The 19,358-nt window shown below is 38.2% G+C and overlaps 1 protein-coding gene across 1 annotated transcript; it reads left to right on the forward strand.

Moving 5' to 3' along the window:
• Positions 1–2,767: 2,767 nt before the first annotated feature.
• Positions 2,768–18,187, forward strand: zgc:55558 (GTPase KRas). Its single transcript, XM_057817970.1, has 5 exons — positions 2,768–3,079; positions 3,266–3,385; positions 6,563–6,741; positions 17,191–17,350; positions 17,435–18,187. Exons 2-5 carry the CDS (start codon positions 3,275–3,277, stop codon positions 17,546–17,548), a joined length of 564 nt encoding a protein of 187 aa, XP_057673953.1. The 5' UTR covers positions 2,768–3,079; positions 3,266–3,274; the 3' UTR covers positions 17,549–18,187.
• The last annotated feature ends 1,171 nt before the right edge of the window (positions 18,188–19,358 follow it).

Below are 19,358 nucleotides of genomic sequence, written 5' to 3' on the forward strand. Positions count from 1 at the left end.
TATGCAAATTTTATTATTATATACACAAACACACACTTATATTGCATCAAAATTAACTTTGTCTTGCAATATCAAAAGAAACTTTCAAAAGAAACTTTTTCAGCATTAAAAAAAAAAGTGAGTTGGCTTACCTCTGCTCGTCGATGGCGTCACTCACGTGTTCAATCTGTCACTATCTTCACTCAAGGACTCTTCTGAAGAAGACGATGATGACGAATTTAGACCATCCTCTTCCTCAAGTTGATCAAAAAGCACAATTGCTAAATTTAGTTTTCCGTTCATTCTCAAAGTCACACAAAGTCGCTGCTTGATCCAAACGGCCGTCGCTCGCCACCTCGCTGCTTCAGAACACTCCTCCCTCTCGTTCGGTGGAACCTCGCACGGCAGTTTTATTTATTAAAAAAAAAAAAAAAAAAAAACGCATTTTGTGCTTCCACTGTGACTTCGAAAGGGTTCGTTTGGTTTGTGTTTTTTTCATGGAGCTTCCGTTTTGAAAAAGGACAAGAAATGATCCATGCAGCGTTTTAATGTTTTTTTGAGATGACAATAAAACTATCAAACTTAAATGACAATATCTCACGTTTTAGTTGGTCGATTGACTTCACATAATAACGAGAGTAAACCGCAACTTCCGCACTTTAAAACGAGAGCAACCAACGGCATGTGGGTGACGTAATTAAAACGTGAGGGCGCTTCAAAGACGACGTGCGCTGAGGACGCGCCGGCGCGTCCTTCGACTCTCAAGGGTTAATATGCTAAAAGACAGTTTCTCTGATAAAAAGTGAAAATGTGAAACGCGATTATGTTACAGAGCACAGCCCTTTTGAGGAAAAGAAGTTTCCTCCTAAATCAGAATTGAGAGGGAAAGAAGTTAACAGGTTGAAGCAGTCATATCAAGAGTCAAGCAAGGTTATTGTTAAATCTATGACGCAACAACAAATTGCAACGGAGTGCTCACCCAGAGCGTCGTGGGTGTTGACCAAACATAAGAAGCCGTTCTCTGATGGAGAAATGATAAAAGAGTGTATGACTAAAGTGATGGCAGCAATGCTCGAAGGAAAAGAAAAGGAGGAAATGACAACAAAAATCAAACAAATCTCACTCAGATTCTTTAACCACAAGACGCACTGAGGTACTGGCTGATGATGTGAGTAAACAGCTTTGTGACCCCCAAATGCCATTTCTCTTATTGGGCAGTGTTTAAGAGTTAAAGTTACTGTCAATAATTATTGTTTTCACCGTATTGACAGAGCTTGTCAATTATTTAGTGTACATGTGTAAGCAATGTACTTGCATGTTTTTTTTTTGTTGTTGTTGTTTTTTTGCATTTCCATTTTAAGTCAAGAAAATGTTTTGTTAATTTATTTTTATTTAATTAGAATGTCCATGGAATTTTTGTTTGGTCATAAGAAAACCACCTTTACCACCTTCGACCTGCTATGTACTTGACCCACATTAATAAATGGACCCATGCTTGTATGAAAAAAAAAAAAAAAGAGTTGTGGACCTTCAAGATTTGTATTTGAGGACCCCTGCTTTATGGTCAGAGGTGCACATAAGTGGTCCGCATGCGCGCATCCGTACTGGACGTAGACAAACGCGCTGGCCCTCAACGGCTTCCATACGCTTTTGCGTACCGATGGCTGACCACCGTATTTGCGGCGGACACGAGAAAATAACTTGTCAAAATGTCGAAGTGGCAGGCCACACTGAGTAATTACTTCCGTGTTCCCCCACCCCCGTCAAAAGAAAGACAGACGACAGAGACGTCACAGGAGCTACCGAAAAAAAGGACTTTTGCTGAAAAGTAGCTACAGGAGGTACCATGGCTAGAAGCAAATGATACTCGCACGGAAATGCGGTACAAAATGTGCCGTGAGAATCCCAATGTCGCCGATAAGAGCAGCGCATTTTATGTAGGGTCAAAGAATTTCAGCCATCCAAACTTTGAAAAGCACGAAAAAAACAGAGAGCATGTGGCAATTAAGCAAACTATCGATGTCATACAGGACCCCACTCGCCCTATAGACAAGTGGCGGAATAGGGCGGAATAAAGGTAATGAACAGCGACATGCGATGACAAACGTGTTTTTGCTCGCATTTTACAAAGCTAAACATGCACGTTCAATGAGGTCTTATGAGGAGGACATCCCACTTTTAAAAAGGTTTGGAGTTAATGTGGGAGCCGCATAATGCCCTTTATTTTGAATTGGTGCTTTTATGTTTATTTCTTTACATTTCACTTCAAAGTAATGGCAATTTTGTTGTGCCAGTTGATGTTAATCAAGCATTAATTGTTAATATAATTAATTAAAGTTAATTGGCTCTAAGTAAAGCTTGTCATAAATTTATCGCATCAGGTGGGTTGGCTCTCAAGCTCAATGAGGACCAAGTCACATCTCCAGGTCCTCCTCTGAGAACCTGGGCAAAAAAATTATGTGCACCCCTGTTTATAGTGTTTTTGTTAACTGTTATTTTGCACATCATTGAAAAAATACAGTTTTGGATGAAAATCACTTCCTCGTGCATGCATTGTTACAGTAGGTGTAATGCAGTCATAATACATGTGTAAAAAATAAAACCTGTAGAACGCATTACCATATACAGTATATAGTAGAGTTGCCACGCCCAAATGTAGGTTTTCCAATGCCTGATTAGACATTCCATTTTTCATGGGCGGGGCCAATATTCAAGTCTCCACTACGATTGGACAAAAGACATGTCCGTTTCAAAGTCCTCTTCCCATTAGTCATTGAGCGTCACGATTAACGCAATCATTTTTTTTAAACGTTTCACAATGGAGGTTTGGTGGCAGATGCGGTCGGTGTTTGTTAATTTGCAATTTTAAGATTTATATGTGATTAACAAGTTCGTTCGTTTTCATAAATCTTGACGTCACGTTTTAGAGCTGTGTACGGTCCCGGGAAAGGTTCGGAGGGTTTACAACAATTGTTTTCTGCTTGCGGTTTGAGGAAGGAAATAGTCTTTAGGCTAACGCTATGTAGCAAGCGGACGTCATACATTTCAACGTGAACTCCGGACCTGAGAACTCTCCCGCTGTTATAAATCATACACTAAGGTAAGGCATGTTTTTGCATAACACGGACTTTTGTGCTATGTGACAAGGTTGTGATGTAAGTTGAGGACATGCGTGGATTTATCTAGGTCGCCGTGCCACGGCGCTTTATCAGATCAGATGCTATCAGCTGTCTGCCAAGTGGATGTAGAGTGTGTTTACTGTCAACCGTGTTGTTTTTCACGTCAGTTTGCAGGAATGACCGAGTACAAGCTGGTGGTGGTCGGTGCGGGAGGCGTTGGGAAGAGCGCCCTTACCATCCAGCTCATCCAAAATCACTTTGTGGATGAATATGATCCGACCATCGAGGTGGGATCCTGCATGTTTTGGTGTGAATGTTGTACTTTGCTGACATCTCAACTCGATATCGATACTGAAAAAATACTCCATACCATAATCGATAGACGTCCAATCATGTGGCTCTTAAAAATTCAAATTTAACCATGAGTTTATAAGTAGACGTCCAATCCATTTGAACTGGGAGAGTGGCAGCGAATGAATATTGGCATCCCTCCCACTTTAAATTAATTCATCGATGCATTCATTTTTAGTAGATTGCATTACTGCAATGTAATATTTACAGGGCTTGACGGAAAAAAAAAAAAAAAACAGTCAGGAAGATGCAGCTATTCCAGAATGCTGTTCCCAGAGTACTTACAGTACAAGTACTAGGAAACTGGACTACACCTGCAGTTTTCGATTATTTAAATAATCGATTAATCTATGAATTAGATAGTTCGATTAACTGGATTAGGAGCATTTAATGTGTTGCAGAATAAATTTTAGGAGATGTAAAACAAAGCCTTGCTAAGATTGCACTTTCAAAAGCGCAATAAAACAACACTAGGTAACTTTTCAACCTTTATAGAATATTTTCATAACATTTGTGATTATATATCGACTGACTTGTTGAATGACACCTCTTTTATATGTTGAGTGGGTCTGTATCGCTTGCACCAGCACTCATTAATTTAGAGGAGGGTGGCCCTGCCCCACAAAAAAAAACTACAAATGTGCTGACTACTTTACGGCATACATCACTTACCCCTTTCTCCATTCATTATAAAGACGAAAGTCGATGCAAACGCTTTCGCGTGAATGCTGCAAAGATGGCAGAGCAACAAAAGGGACAAAAAGTTTTGTCTGAGGAGGGGAAAAAAAGAGGCTACGAGGATATACAGAATAAACTTTGGCCCAGCTTTCACTTGCAGGCATGACCCTCCGCCCCACATATTCCCACAAAACAACTGCTAAATATTAGTGTTGCACCGATACCATTTTTTGGCCCCGATACCGATACCTGGCTGTGCAGTATCGGCCGATACCATACCGATACCACCCCGTTATTTATATATATATATGTATATATATATATATATTTTTTTTCCAAAGAGCTACATAATTGGATGTGAAATCATTCTATCAAGGCTTTGTCAGGCTGTTGCTTACCTTTGCAAAATAGGAAAAAGACAAGTACAAAGTGAATAGTCTACTAAACCCTAGTAGACAATAGCTGAATAAACTTTTGGCTCTCAAAGGCCAAAATAGTGCTACATTTGTGAAATTAATAAAACATGTATAATGCTAGCCCAACAGTAAGAAATAAAAATAAATTCATAATAATAAACTCTGAATAAACTTTTTTAAACCTCGCAAAGGCCAAACAGTGCAACTTTCATGAAATTATTGTCACATTCTGCTGCTGGTTAGACTGTGTTTTGTTGCTGGGCTGGTCGTGGGGGCGTTCCTGACGTCGCACCTGAATCCAATGCAGGCTCATCAGCGCAGCATTTAAGCACGGGTGGTCTCAAAGATATTTGCCTTGCTGATCGCCATTTGACATCTCGCACTAGAGTCTCGCTACATTTGCTTGTTACGCCCCTGCATTGGTTTTTTTTTTCTGTTAGTGTGCTGCTCTCGTTTGTAACCTCTACCATGTGCAGGTATTTGAGTGTTTTTATTTTGGCTTTTTGGCTCGCTGTCTATCGTCTTAGTTAACCTTCGAGTTTGTAGTATTGAGCTCCGTCGACCTGCTGTCACGGGGTCCTTTTTGTTATTTGTTATTTTGTTATTTTTTTGTTTGCAATCATTAAACCCTTGTACGTATGCCCCTCTTGTTGTCTGCTTCGAGTTCCAACTTTGTTTCCGCATTTGCGGACGCTAACAATTATAAGTAATAATAATTGACCACAGCATCCCGTCTCTCTATTATCCTCCTTTTTCGGGAGGGGGGAGTCCCTTATTTAAATTTCTGAAAGGTGGCAACCCTACTTTGGAAACAGTTCCCAAATTACTGCGGCATTTCTTTCAGTAAAACACAATAAAAGTAAAGTAGACGTAGTGAACTGACCAGAGATTGTTGCTCTGATCCAGCGCCCTTTCTCTGGATAGCAGCCCTGCTCTTGCAGGCTCAAACTCGTTGTGTTCGTTCACATTTCGTCTTCAAATGTTTTATCAGGTTCGAGGTATTGAAGTTGGCCGATTTAACTCCACATCTGGAAACTTTCAGGCCGCAAATCTTGCATGCAGCCATTGATTTTAATCGACGGGAATTCTATTTTGAAATACTTCCCGACCACCGCCATTTCTCCTGGTTTCTCCATATGAAAACGCGGCCTTGTCATTGGTTAGGAGTGGCTTTTGGCCCGCTCTCATTGGTCTGGAGCAGGCCAATAGCGATAGCTGCTTGGTGTTCACATGTCATCACACAACACAGAGACGGAGTGTAGTGAGCGCCAGGAGGAAAAAAAGGCTGTGGTCAAATGTTATAATAATGGACCGGTAAATGGTATCGGCGCCGTCTTTGTTGGTACTCGCCGATACCGATACCACCATTTCGGGCTGGATCGGCGCCCCCTGCCGATACTAGTATCGGTATCGGTGCATCTTTACTAAATATACCTCTAAATTAAATTACGATTACATAAACAAAGATAATAGCTCAAACAAAAGCTTACAACCTTATGTTGGTCTTAACAGGGAGCAGCTGGACCCAGCCATGTTAGATGAGTTATGTCATGTTCACTGTTGCCACTAAAGGGGAGTGTATCCACCCAAATCAATAAACTAAATGCAAACACTTTCAAAACAAACCATTACAACGCCACTCTCATTAAACAAATCTTCAAAGCAGCACATTTTTATCAAAGCTTTTTTTCCTAATCAAGTAATCAATTAATCGTTGCAGCACTAATCTGGACCATATTACATAAATGTTTTCAAGAGTACTGTGAATTTCAAATTCCCGCCATGTACAACAAATTCCCAGAAATTGCTACAAATAACGGCGTGTCGATACTTTCACAATCAAATATCGTAGCTGGATACAATATTTCAGTATCAATACTTTAAGAAGATTACTTTTTGACAACATTAGCTTTGACATGAGTTATGTGCAATACTGTAATATTGGTTGTATAGTACAGTGTAATATTGATTTTCCTAAAGATGTACACAGATGATTAATTGGATTGTTTCACACCGCAGGACTCGTACAGAAAACAGGTGGTGATCGACGGTGAAACATGTCTGTTGGACATCCTGGACACTGCAGGTCAGGAGGAATACAGTGCAATGAGGGATCAATACATGAGGACAGGAGAAGGGTTCCTCTGCGTCTATGCCATCAACAACACCAAGTCCTTTGAGGACGTTCACTTGTACAGGTACTTGTGGTGCCGAGGCTCTTTTCCATCATGTGGCTGAGTAGAGTTTGAGCCATAAACATTGATTCATTGAGGAAGTACTGTAGTTGCTTTTAACTCCTTGATGACAGAATTTACATTTAACAAATACGCATAAAGCATTGTAGGAATACATAAATAAAAATAGTATTACTAAAAAAGGTACAGTGGTATGAAAAAGTATCTCAACCTTTTGGAATTTCTCAAATTTCTGCATAAAATCACCATCAAATGTGATCTGATCTTTGTCAAAATCACACAGATGAAATAACAGCGTCTGCTTTAACTAAAACCACCTGAACATTTAGAGATTTTCAGATTTTAACAATGATAGTATGCAGACAAACAATGACAGAAGGCGGACAAATAAGTAAGTGAACCCTTTGCCTCAGGAGACTTAAAGAGCAATTGAAGACAATTTTTACCAAACAATTTAAATCAGGGGCGTGCCCAGTCACTGATGAGTGGTCGAAAGCTGCCCTACCCACGAAAAACACACACCTGGTAATAATTGTCTGGATGAGAAGCATTGTCTTATGTGCATCGTGGCTCGGTGAAAAGAGCTGTCTGAAGACTTGCGATCAAGGATTGTTGATTTGTGTAAAGCTGGGAAAGGATACAAAACCATCTCTAAAAGTCTGGATGTTCATCAGTCGACAGTCAGAGAAGTTGTCTACAAATCGAGAGAGTTTGGCACTGTTGCTTTTCTTCCAAGGAGTGGCCGTCCACCAAAGATGATGCCAAGAGTTCAGCGCAGAATACTCAGAGAGGAAAAAAAGAACCCTTTAGTGTCTGCTAAAGCCTTACAGAAATCACTGGCACAGTCCAATATCTCTGTGCACACATCAACTACATCAGTGTTTTTTTTAATTTTTTTTAACCTTTTCTGAGTCACAGCACACCACAAACCAAAAATGTTCCAAAATTACTTTCTGTACAGTATATTTAATTATACAATAATTTCTCCTTATTTATACTTACTCAGTGTGAAACTTGAGCTTGTTTAGATGAACACAAAGCCGATATCCTGGCAGGTATCTTCGTCAACAGCTCTCAGTCTGTTTTTACTTTTTCTTTTTTTTAATAGCAGTTAGGCTTGAAAAGCTCAGAATTATCAGACAGAGGGTACTTTAGCAATGTCTTTAACCGCATCATGGCTGAGCATCTCGCTGAGAATGGCTTTGCAGGCAGGTAGTGTTAAATATATATGCCACAGTGTGGGACTTTTTGGATTTAACAACAAGTTCAGCAACAAGGGAACTGGCTTTGAGGGCTTCCTTATTTACCTTTGTAGTTTTTCTCAAAAAAGTTGCCTGTTTCTCTGCGTTTTCACGAAGGCGAACAAAAAAGTCCATCGACTTGTTTTGAAGCGACGGGTGTTTCGCTTGGAGATGACATAGCTGTTCGTGTCGCGTTCAAGAACTGCTCGGATTTCTAGCCATCAGCCACCTTGCTGTCCTCGACAATGTGTTGGAATAAAACATGGGGCGGATTGATGTTCGTCACATATGGATAAAATGGAAAGGACCCTTTCGTGTATATCAACACTTGACTAATCAAATGATGTACAGTAGACGTGCTGTGGTCCACACTGTCGCAGACAGCAAGGTGGCTGATGGCTAGAAATCCGAGCAGTTCTTTAGCGCGACGAGCAATACCTTGCTTATCTGCACATGACCGAGAACTTTATACCTATTCCTTCCTTCCTACTGCAACTCCACACCGGTTGAAAAACACTGAATGTTAAATATGTACCGTAATAATAAATATGTTAAACTATGGCCACGAATGGTGTTCATTGGAATACTCCACAGAGGAAGCCACTCCTGTCTCAAAAAAACATTGCTGCTTGTTTAATGTTCGCAAAAAGGCACTTGAACACTCCACAGAAGTTTTGGCAAAGTTTTTGTGGAATGATGAAACCAAGGTTGAATTGTTTGGGAGCGACACACAACGTAATGTGTGGAGGGAAAAATTGAACAGCTCACCAACATCAACACCTCATCCCCACCGTGAAGCATGGTGGAGGGAGCATCATGATTTGGGGCTGTTTTTCTGCCTCCGGGCCTGGACAACTTGCGATCATTAATGAAAGAATGAATTCAAAAGTTTATCAGGATGTTTTTCAGGAAAACCTGAGGCCATCTGTCGGACAGTTGAAGATAAAAAGAGGATTGATGCTGCAACAAGACAATGATCCAAAACACAGAAGTAAATCAACTTCAGAATGGTTTAAGAAGAACAAAACACACGTTCTTGAGTGGACAAATCAAAGTCCAGACTTGAACCCCATTCAAATGCTGTGGCATGACCTCAAGACGGCAATTTATGCCAGACAACCCAGGAATCTGACTGAACTTGAGCAGTTTTGTAGAGAAGAATGGGCCAAGATTAGTTCTGATCGATGTGCCAGACTGATCTGCAGCAACAGGAAGTGTCTGGTTGAAGTTATTGCTGCCAAAGGGTGGGGGGGCACAAAATATTAAATGTGATGGTTCACTTACTTATTTTCCCCCCTTCAATCATTGTTTGCATGCTATCCTCATTAAAACATGAGAAACTATAAATGTTTGGGTGCCAGTGGGTGGTTTTAGTTAAAGCAGACACTGTTTTTTTTTTTTTAATCTGTGTGATTTTGACAAAGCTCAGCTCACATTTGATTCTACAGTGATTTTTTTTTTTTTTTTTTTTTTTTGCAAAAATGTGAGAAATTCTAAAAGATTCTAATGCTTTTACATACCACTGTACTAAATATAGAAAAGTAAATTGAAAAATATTGCCAAAAATGAGAAAATCCTAATATAAATATTGTATCTACCCTGGTGAGGACACACGCTTGTACTGATGCTCACACTCGTTTAATGGCAGTTGTTAAGCACCGTGAAAACTATAAACAAATATCCATGCAAAGTTAAAATATTTACAATTGTCAAAAGAAAATGTGATCAAACAAAAATAACATGTGCGCCTTGTTACAGAAGTAGATAAATCGTTTGCTCAAAACATCGCTGTCGTGAAATCCTCTCTTGCTTTCTCTAACGAAATCTCTTAACCGACTAGCTCTCCCGCGCGCCATCCGTATACGTCACGTAAACAGAAGTAACTGTTCACAAAGTTCTCGTCAATAACAAATATTCAATAGAAACGTAGGAAAAACAGTAGAAATATTTACACCTGCATTTCAGTAACTAATAAATTTAAACAGACTGAGTCACTGTGTTGTCATGGCAACCGAAGGTAATGGTGGACTAGGGGCCAGCCACCAATATAATCATAAAAAGAAAAAAACTTTAAAAAATAAGTAAATATAGAAAATTAATAAAAAATAAAAGCTTTATTTTGAAAAAAAAAAAAAAAAATATATATATATATATATATATATTTTTTTTTTTTTTCTTTATATAAAATATTCACATTTTCTGTATTTACTTTTCTGGAAAGAGGATTAAAAATCTATATTTAAAAAAATGTGAAAATATATAATACCCTAAATTGTCCGTTGGTATGAGTGTGTGCGTGAATGGTTGTATGTCTCCTTGTGCCCTGCGATTGGCTGGCAACCAGTTCAGGGTGTACCCTGCCTAGTGCCCGTAGTTAGCTGGGATAGGCTCCAGCACCTCCGCGACCCTCGTGAGGAAAAGCGGGATGGAAAATCAATGAATGAATGAAAATATATAATATTTTCTATTTGTTTATTTTTGATTAATTTTCTATATTTTCTTTCTTTATTTTTTTGACTGCATGAAATGCAATTCAGCAAATAATAAATTTAAACAGACTACGAGTTACTTTGTTGTCATAGCAAGTGAAGGTAATGCTGGACTAGCGGCCAGCTACAAATATAATCCTAAAAAGAAAAAAATGGGAAAAAAAGGTAAATATAGAAAATTAAATGAAAATAAAAGTTTTATTTAAAACAAATTTAAAAAAATATAAAAATATATTTCATATTTTCAGCATTTACTTTTGTAGGTAGAGGATTAAAAAGTTATGTTTAAAAGAATTTGAAAATATAGAATATTTTCTATTTGTTTATTTTTGATTGATTTTCTATATTTTGTTAGATTCCTTTTTTTTTTTTTTTACTGTTTAATTTAGGATTTTCCAATTTTATGTATTTTTTACCTTTAATTTAAATATATATATATATATATATATTTTCACATACTTTCGTATTCCAAATGCTTTTTGATGTATATTTGTTGAATGTAAATTCAGGCATCTTTGTCCATGTGATGTCGTCAACATCGTGTCTGCAAATGTAGTCAAGTGTTGCAAATTTCCTCTATGAAAATTGCTCAGAACTTTATTTAACTCGTGTTTGATATTATGGATTGTGTGTGTGTGTTTGGCACCAAAATAGAACAAAACCTTCCACTTTTGCATCACTGCAGTCTTGTGATCCTTAAAATGAAACTAATAGAAAGTGTCCAAATATGACATGGACAGTCATAAATTTAATCTTTCTTTTTGGGTAATGTTTTTACTTGTGATCATTTTATTTAAAAGAGGAGGGGGGGAAGAAAATTATAGAACATATTCAGAAATGGGACAAAAGATTCTGACGACAGCGTTTGGTGTTGAGGCTTGTGACTTCGCTGCCCAGATTGTGTGTTATCTGATCACACATCAATGACAGTCACATTTACTACATCTCTAGACGTTTATCGCTGTTAATAGCAGCCAATGAGATAGGAAGACAAGTCATGTCTTCTTAATCCATGCATTCATTATGTTTTAATTCAGTAGATTGGTTTATTGATCACATATTTTTTGCAAGCGAGCTCGTCTCAGAGTTACCTGATTTTTAGGATCTGCTGACATCGAGTGCCGATCCAATACATTGTCAGTGTACTAAAGGGGTGGGGGAGGGGGGTGGCACATCCAAATGTATTATGTGAAATATCATTCTTACATGATTCTATCATACTGTTAGCTTTCCACAAAAGCTAGAAAAACATTCAGCAGTGTTGTTTATGGCAGCCCTTTTAATTTTTCTTTTAGTCTTTGCACGATAGAACTTATGAGTCATATTTTAGTTATCTCAAAATGTGTTCATCTTGTAGTTTTTGCTGACAAAAACTCATGACTATTTTCGTCTAGTTTTAGTCCACGTTTACTAAAAATGTTTTCGTCTAAAATAAAAATATATATATTCCAAAAATAAAGGTTTTCAACCATTACTGTTAGCCTAAAGTGAACACGACTGCTATGCTAATACTACGAGTTACATTTAGTGTGCGATCATCACTAGAGGTGTGCGAAATATCAGATTCTTTGATGATTCGAGATACGGCCGTGGAAGATTCGAGAACGATTCACAAACATCCGAATTCGATTATTGAAATGTGCCAAATAAAGCGGAAGTAAAACACATTCAGCGGGGTCTTTGGGACGCAATGAAGAACGGACAGAGAGTAAACATCATGCTCAACTCATGCTGCTAGATAAAAAAAAACAATAATACCTGACTGCAGCTGACAGCTGCTACAAACTACGCCCATATAATGCTACGGTAAATATCACTTTTATATAGAACTAGGTGCGAAGTGATAGACTCTGCGGTGTGAGCACATGTATAGAAAACTAGATGCGAAATGACAGACTCGCCGGCGTTCGTAAACAGCCGCCATCTTAGAGTGCCTATGACAGGATAAAAAAAAAATCTTAAATAGCATTATTATGTGAATTTAGAATCATAATTTGGAACGATTCGACAATATACAACAATTTGGCAAAGCTCAGATGTCGAGAAATTAGTCTTTTAATCCGCCGTTTAGCCACACCTACCATTATAGGGCTCTAACATCCCCAACAGGAGGATGACGTCGGCAGGGTCATGGTTTCATCTGATTTAGAATTCAGCCCATTTAGGGGGAATTATTCAGAATGAGGAAAATGCGACGAAGAGAGCCACAAAATGTCATTGTTTCAGTCTCTCTACTCCAATATTTGTACAGGATATTCTTTTTATCGAAGTCCTTTTCCCCAATAGCTAAATAAATGATATGGTAATGAAAAATAACAGTTTTGTGCTAAATGGAATATGAAATAATAAAAATGCATTTATTCAGTACGACATGGCAAAATTTCTCCATAATGATCAAAACTGTGGACTTCACCTTTACTGTCGCACCTCCGGAACGATATTTTATGGCACCGTAGTTAGTCAGGCTTGTGTTATATCCCTGCCCCGGCTTCGGAGAATGTAAACAAACCAAGAGGTGTGACAGCGATTGTCTTCGCTAATCGGCAACCCGCCTGGCGTCGAGCAAGTTAGAGCTCGTCGTTCCCCTGCCGCGGGCAGAGGGCTCGTTATCGGGGAAGCAGCTGGACAATGACCGCAAGACAAACCGGCCGATGTCGGAGGAGCGCGTAGCTGCCACATGATCAACACGAATATGGCGTAAAATAATGCTTTACTACACGGCGAAGACATAAACAGTGAGAGTCATACGAGAGTGGCTGCAATTGTTGTGCAGCTAACATGGCAGGATGCGAGAATTTTCTACATGTCCGTCCATGATCAAACGTAAGTAAATAGTCCTTTATTTAAAGAAATTTTGTAGTGTTTACTTTTGTAATCACTGTATTCGCGGCCATTTGGAACACAAAGTTGCAATTTCTGATGGGTTGAAAATTTGACAGAACACCGAGCACACGAAGAGGGCAATAACCCGGTGCTCACCCGGCAGAGGGGGGTGCGACAAGACACCGGTCGTCGGCCAAGTGGCATTCTCGCTGGACAAGAAGCATTGTCAGCCACGAAATGCATGCCACCTCCGTACAAAAACGTGTGCCATGATCCCAGTATTTGAAATGATACAGATCACAATGTTTACTCATTTCCTCGTACGTCCAATGGTCCCACAGTTGTCGCACACTTGTCTTGGCCGATATCAGGGTGAAAGGAAACTTTCTGAAACCCCAAAAGGCTTACACGCCTCTCTCTGGTGCAGCTACAAAAGCCTGCAAGCATTTGACTGGCGTGGTGCAAAAAATAAACGAATTAATCCGCAAAATCAGCTGAATCCGCAGTCCATCTTCATGCTGTAAAGCAATGCTGTATTGTGAGATGCTGACCCAGGTCACGTCACATTCGCATTCTTCCTAAACCCGAGACTGAAGCCAGAAGTCACTCATTTTCATGGCGCTGGATTCAAAAGTTGAATATATAAAATGATCGCTTCCACACACATCCAAGCGGTCCAATTAATTCAGGAGCATAAAACACCCCGTGAAATATTAAATAAATATGCTTTAAAGCATTAGACTTCTATGGAAGGCTGTTGTAGCGAACCTTCTGAGCGATCCTAATTAACTTTTTATCTAAAATACTCCTAAATCGGTAAAATCTTGACTTGAATGTATCTTTAAATGATGGATCAATTTTAAAACTTTCACATGTCGAAAGTAGACATGTAAATTATGGAATAACGGATGCAACTTTAACGTTAAATTAATTGAATGTAGTTTAAAGCTGCTGCAACACTGCAGGGTAATGACACATAAGATGTCACTCATTGCGAACTTGTGACAGAAACTATTGCACATTTTCATCTCGTTCGTAATGAAAACTGGCATTCGTTTCGTTATGTTTTAGTCTCCCAAAACACGTTTTTAGTTCGTTATCATCTCATCATCGTCATGAAAAATTGTTGGTTAACCAAATATTTTCGTTGTTGTCATCTATGGCGAAAACAACACTTCCCTACAGGCGGTGTTAACGTCCGATTTTTGCTGTGTTGCAATGTTGTGTAGTATAAAACATAAATGTATGTATTTATTTTATTTTATTAATCCAAATGTCCATTCATAACATATTGACATGAGACGGGAAACGGGGCTGATTCGTAGGGGGCCTATGTTCAAAAACTTAAAATTCAGATATTTACAAGACCAAAGCTGCTACCCAACTAAAACCAAAACAGGCACCTACCTTAGCCTCCAAGTCTCCATGAGCAGCGGCATCAAAAAATTCAAAGTTGTTCCCTTACAAAATCCCGATTCATTATTTTCTATAGAAGTATAACACAACTTAAAATGGCTATGAAAGTCTCAGATTTTACAGTAGATGCACAAAACTCACCAGTTGCAGAGAGAATCACCTATATTTTTAGGATCAATAGCAATATTTAACATATAAGTTTTTGACCAAAATAGCAACTCAAATTTTTTTTTTGTTTACTGCAAGTTTTCAACAGCTAATAAATCACTTAATTTAACATCAGAAACTGAATACTTTGAGGAAAACCTGCAGAATCAATCATAAATATTATGTAAATAGATCATTAATAAATTCTATATGCAATCACAACTTATTATAGAATAGAATATCCCTTTATTATCATTATACACTATTTACTGTCAGCGAATGAGGCTTGCAGCCGCCTGGCGTAAAAGGAGCTTTTCTGGCAAAAATTCTTGTGAATAAATGCTTAAATCCCCGAATTCCTCATAGATATGGACGTAAAACAGTCTTGATTCTTGGTTAAAAGCAAAGAAACCGTGCAGTTAGCGTTTATTTTACGTATATTGATGAAGTATCATGCTGCTATGTTAGCGAATAAGGCTCGCGGCCGCCTGGTGTGAAAGGAGCTTTTCTGGTGAAAATTCTTGTGAATAAATGCTTAAATCCCAAAATTCTTCATAAATATGGACCTAAAACAGTCTCGATTTTTGGTTAAAAGCAAAGAAACCGTACATTTAGGGTTTATTTTAAGTATATTGATGAAGTACCATGCTACTATGTTAGCGGATGAGGCTAGCGGCCGCCTGGCGTAAAAGGGGTTTTTCTGGTGAAAATTCTTGTGAATAAATGCTTAAATCCCAAAATTCTTCATAGATATGGACCTAAAACAGTCTCGATTCTTGGTTAAAAGCAAAGAAACTACAGTTAGCGTTCATTTTACGTATATTGACGAAGTACCATGCTACTATGTTAGCGAATGAGGCTAGCAGCCGCCTGGCCTAAAAGGAGCTTTTCTGGCGAAAATTCTTGTGAATAAATGCTTGAATCCCAGAATTCTTCATAGATATGGACGTGAAACAGTCTTGATTTTTGGTTAAAAACAAAGAAACCGTGCAGTTAGCGTTTATTTTACATATATTGATGAAGTACCATGCTACTATGTTAGCGAATGAGGCTAGCGGTCGCCTGGCGTAAAAGGTGCTTTTCTGGCGAAATTTTTTATGAATAAATGCTTAAATCCCCGAATTCTTCATAGATATGGATGTAAAACAGTCTCGATTCTTGGTTAAAAGTAAGCTATGAGGCTAGTCAGTTACGAAAATTAACCGCCTCCATGTGTAAACAAAGAAGAAAATTCCTGCAAATAAATGCTTCAATAACGCATGCATGGTACGAAAAATATAATATTTACCTTGAATCCTCGAACAAATAACTCCTGAGACAAACCTTCCTATTTGTATGCTGTACAACTTTCATAGTTAAATCCAATCGTAAGTAAATCCAAGCTTAAATCCGACATGAGCGTGTGCTGTCTTCGGCTAGTACTAAATGAAGCTCGGCCCCCTCTGATAAGGCGTCACGCAAAGAATGACGAAGTGACACGTCAATAGTGATGATGTCTAGTACTGCAACGATTAATCGATTAACTCGAGTATTCGATTAGAAAAAAAAGATTTAAATTAAGTTTTGCTGCTTCGAGTATTCGTTTAATTATTGTGGAGTTGTCATGGTTATTTTGAAAGTGTTTGCAATCAGTTTTATTGATTTGAGTGAATACACTGCCCTCAGTCTGCCTCATTTCACATGGCTGAATCCAGCTGCTCCATGGTAAGACCAACATAAGCTAAGTTTTTGTTTGCGCTAATGTTTTTTTTTAATGCATTCGTAATTTAGTTTATGGGTATATTTAGTTTTTTGTGGGAATATGTGTCTGAACCATTTGTTAAGAGCATTGTTTAAAAAAAAAAAAAAGTTAACGTTTTATAGCATTTAAGCTAGCGGACTTTTGCTATGTAAGTTAGCCAATTGTTCTTTTGTTGTACATAGATCCTTTTTTGTTTTTTGTTTTTTATACCGTTTGAGGCTCAGCTCAGGTATTTTAATTTTTCATGTTACTTATCAGATTACTCGATTATTCGACAAACTAGTTCATCGATTAATCGACTACTAAAATAATCGATAGCTGCAGCCCTATGATGTCTATTCACCACTCCCAATCAAAATGGGATTAGACGTCTAGCGCCGTCAGTGGCACTGACAGATGAGCATTCACAGCCAGTCCTCCCAATTTGAAAGAATTGGCTGTCGACCGTTGTCAATGAATTTCGGTCACTTCCTGTTAATTTAGAATCCCCACAATGGGACAAGTATATTGGTTAAGAGTTTTTGCATTGTAAGCCTCATCATGTGTCGTTGACGAGCTCGGCCTCTAATCTCGTCATCACGTGTCCCCCCTCAAGAGAGCAGATCAACAGGGTGAAGGACAGCGACAGCGTTCCCATGGTGCTGGTGGGCAACAAGAGTGACTTGAGCTCACGCTCGGTGGAGACCCGACAGGCACAGGAACTCGCCCGAAGTTATGGCGTGCCCTTTGTGGAGACCTCGGCCAAAACCAGACAGGTGTGCAATTTTGAGTGTCTGTGTAGCATATTATGCGCACACTTACAGCAATTTGAGACTGATTTGCATTCATATTCCTGGTAGGGTGTGGAGGAAGCTTTCTACTCACTTGTGAGAGAGATCAGAAGATACAAGGAGACAAACCGCAGCAACAAGAAGAGCAAGAAGAACACTCAGAGACGTTGCATGATACTATAGCAATAGACACGCCTCCTGCACAGCACTTGCACTGCAAGCCCCTCTTATAATGTATGTCAGAAAAGCCACAAGTTGTCCGTTTATTGCTGTGAATGTCTAGACCAACTGTATTGTGAGCTAGTTTTTTAACAGCAGCATTCGTTAATACTGTATTTTTTTAAAAAGAGAATAAACATTTCTCTAATTGACTCTTGTTGCTAATATGTGTCATAGCGGCATGTCACTGTACTTTGCGCTGATGACTCATTAGGCTGAACCCTTGTGTGGGCTGCTGACATTTTCATGATTTTTGACTCGATTACATAAAAATTTCCTAGTAACCTAATATGTTTATGTGTTAAATGGGTGTTCTCCTGCATATGTTCCATTAAGTTCCTGTATGTTTTGGTTATCATTTTATTGTTCCTCTAGCAACGTTTTTGAAGTGACATCATTTTTTGAAGTCAAAAAGCAAAAGCATGAAATGCACACAGGCGGGAAGTGGGGTGCTGAGGGTTCTGCAGCATCCCCTGGTGTTGTAGAGGAAAAAAGTGTTTTGATATTCTTTTTTTGTTGTTGTTGTTAAAATGAATAAATAAATAAAACCCATTGAAACAATAGTGTACAATATTTAACTTTGGGGATTAAATATATATGGCAGAAAACAGACAAGACTGAAAAAGCAGTTTCTTGCACCCATCTTTAAAATAAACTGTATTTTAAGCCAAAAGAACTTGTGTTTGACAAAATAGTATGTTTATATGCTGCCATCGCAGTTTCATGGCGCATCAAGCCCCCGAACTATTTTTAATTTGACTGGTTTACCCTGGAGACCCCCGTTTACAGACACCACACAACCGCATTTGTTTCAACCCAGCTATAAAAAGAGGTAAGTAGTTATTTTAATAATTCAAAATGTATCATTTTTAGCTTAGAATCATGAATTGATGTCTAATATTTAGTTTGGAAAAAAAAGACAAAGTTATTCCCTTGCATATTTTAAACTTTAAATAGATTACATCTCAATGAAAGTATAATTTTACAAAAAAAAGACAAGGATGACAAAGCAGTTTCTGCTTTTGCACCACTCTTTAAAATAACCTGCTGTATTTTAAGCCAAAATAACTTGTGTCTGATAGAACAATATGTCTATATGCTGCCTTAGCAGTTTCATGGCGCAGTAAGCCCTCAAACTATTTTTGATTCGTCCGTTTTACCCTGGAGCCCCTGGTTTACAGACACCGCGCAATCTCTTTTGTTTCAACCCAGCCATAAAAATAAGGTAATTATATTTATTATCCGAAATTTCTATCATTTTTAGCCTAGAATTATTAATTGATGTCAAATATATATTTTTTTAAATGACTTTAAATAATTATTCATTCACATATTTTAAACTTTTAAACAAATTACGTCACAATCAAGGGTGAAAGTGGCTACAATTTCTTGCAGGAACTCCCCGACGTGAAGGTTGCCACGGAGCCAGAAATTTTGTTTATTTTTGGGGGGGGGGGGGCAAACCTCCTAAAACTACTGAAATGCAAAGAAAACTGTTTTGGCACAGTTATTTCTGTAACACATACAAAAACTGATTTTCATTCAAAATTGTATTTTTTTTTCAATGATTTGCAAAATAAAAGTTAACAAAAACAATAACCCCAACCTCCATCTCCTAATTTTTATTTTCCCTCATTTCCTCACATACTAAATGCCATATCTAAATTTTAACTACTTAAGAACATATGATGTATATTAAAATTGAAGTTAATGTCAATATTTACTTTTGCTTTTTTTTTTTTTAAATAATAAAAATGTAAGTAACATACATTCA

Source organism: Corythoichthys intestinalis, chromosome 16, assembly GCF_030265065.1.
Source record: "Corythoichthys intestinalis isolate RoL2023-P3 chromosome 16, ASM3026506v1, whole genome shotgun sequence".
NCBI classification, from domain to species: Eukaryota; Metazoa; Chordata; class Actinopteri; order Syngnathiformes; family Syngnathidae; genus Corythoichthys; species Corythoichthys intestinalis.